The 1034-nt window shown below is 43.5% G+C and overlaps 1 protein-coding gene across 1 annotated transcript in view; it reads right to left on the bottom strand.

Moving 5' to 3' along the window:
• LOC101862581 (BAI1-associated protein 3) overlaps positions 1-967 on the bottom strand; it is a gene marked incomplete at both ends in the record, with an annotated part of 5889 nt that extends 4922 nt beyond the window's left edge. Inside the window, 2 exon segments of the mRNA XM_013082617.1 lie at positions 35-199; positions 851-967. Coding sequence (XP_012938071.1) covers positions 35-199; positions 851-967 — 282 coding nt within the window.
• Between the last annotated feature and the right edge of the window lie 67 nt (positions 968-1034).

The following is a 1034-nucleotide window of genomic DNA, read 5'->3' as shown; positions in this document are numbered from 1 at the left end:
ACACACACACACACACACATACAAACACACTCACCGATACAGAGTCGGGCCGAGTAACCAGGAACTCCTCCATCCTCCCCCTCACCTCCACACACATTTTCTCTCCCACACACTTGAGAATCTTCGCGCTCATCTGTAGCACGTCCGTGTGTGCGTTTTGTGTGAGTCGATGCAGGGTGCTAAGTGCTCGCTCTCCTACCTGCAGAAGTTTACGAAGAATGTCATTGGTCATATTACTTGATATTCAGTTTTAGTGACAATTTTACAGCGCTTATAACACAGTAAGGTCAGTTTTAGTTTTAGTAAGAGTTTTACTGCACTTGCAACACAATAAGGTCATATAAGTGCCGAAAAATAGATTATGTGTTACAAGAGAGCAACAAACACAAAAAAGAAGGAGGGGAGATAAGGACAACATATTTGATAAGAAAGAAGAAGCAAACCACACCAGAGCACCCTCCAACCACCCACACAGTAAGGTCATTTAAGTGCCAAGATTAGAGCTGGAGGTGACACAAGAGAGTAACAAAACAAAAAGCAGCAGGAAATACAAGGAAGACAGATGTTTGAAAGAAAGAAAGAGCAAACCACACAAGTGCACACGCCAACCACCCACTCTATTTTTTTGAGTAAGTGTTTTACGCACTTGCAACACAATAAGGTCACATAAGTGCAAAACATTAGAGATGTTAAAACAAAGTAACTAACACCAACACCAACACCACCACCACCACCATAACCAACAACAACAACAACGAAGACGATGACAACTGCAAAAACAACAACAACTACAACACCACCAACAACAACACCACCACCACGAACAACAACAACAACAACAATTCAGCACCATGGGGTTTTCATGTTTCAGGCTGAGTGATGACGTCACGGCCTCCCAGTTGAGTCGTTGTGGTAACTCACTCAGGAACATTCGCACGTGCTCTATGTTGTTTAGAGTGATACACATCTGTGGGGGAGGATAGTGGATGAGTGTGTGTGTGTGTGTGTGTGTGTGTGTGTGTGTGTGTGTGTGT

Source organism: Aplysia californica, unplaced genomic scaffold, assembly GCF_000002075.1.
Source record: "Aplysia californica isolate F4 #8 unplaced genomic scaffold, AplCal3.0 scaffold00185, whole genome shotgun sequence".
NCBI lineage: Eukaryota > Metazoa > Mollusca > Gastropoda > Aplysiida > Aplysiidae > Aplysia > Aplysia californica.
Note: the sequence above shows the minus strand (reverse complement) of the source record. Positions and strands in the feature narration are given on the sequence as shown.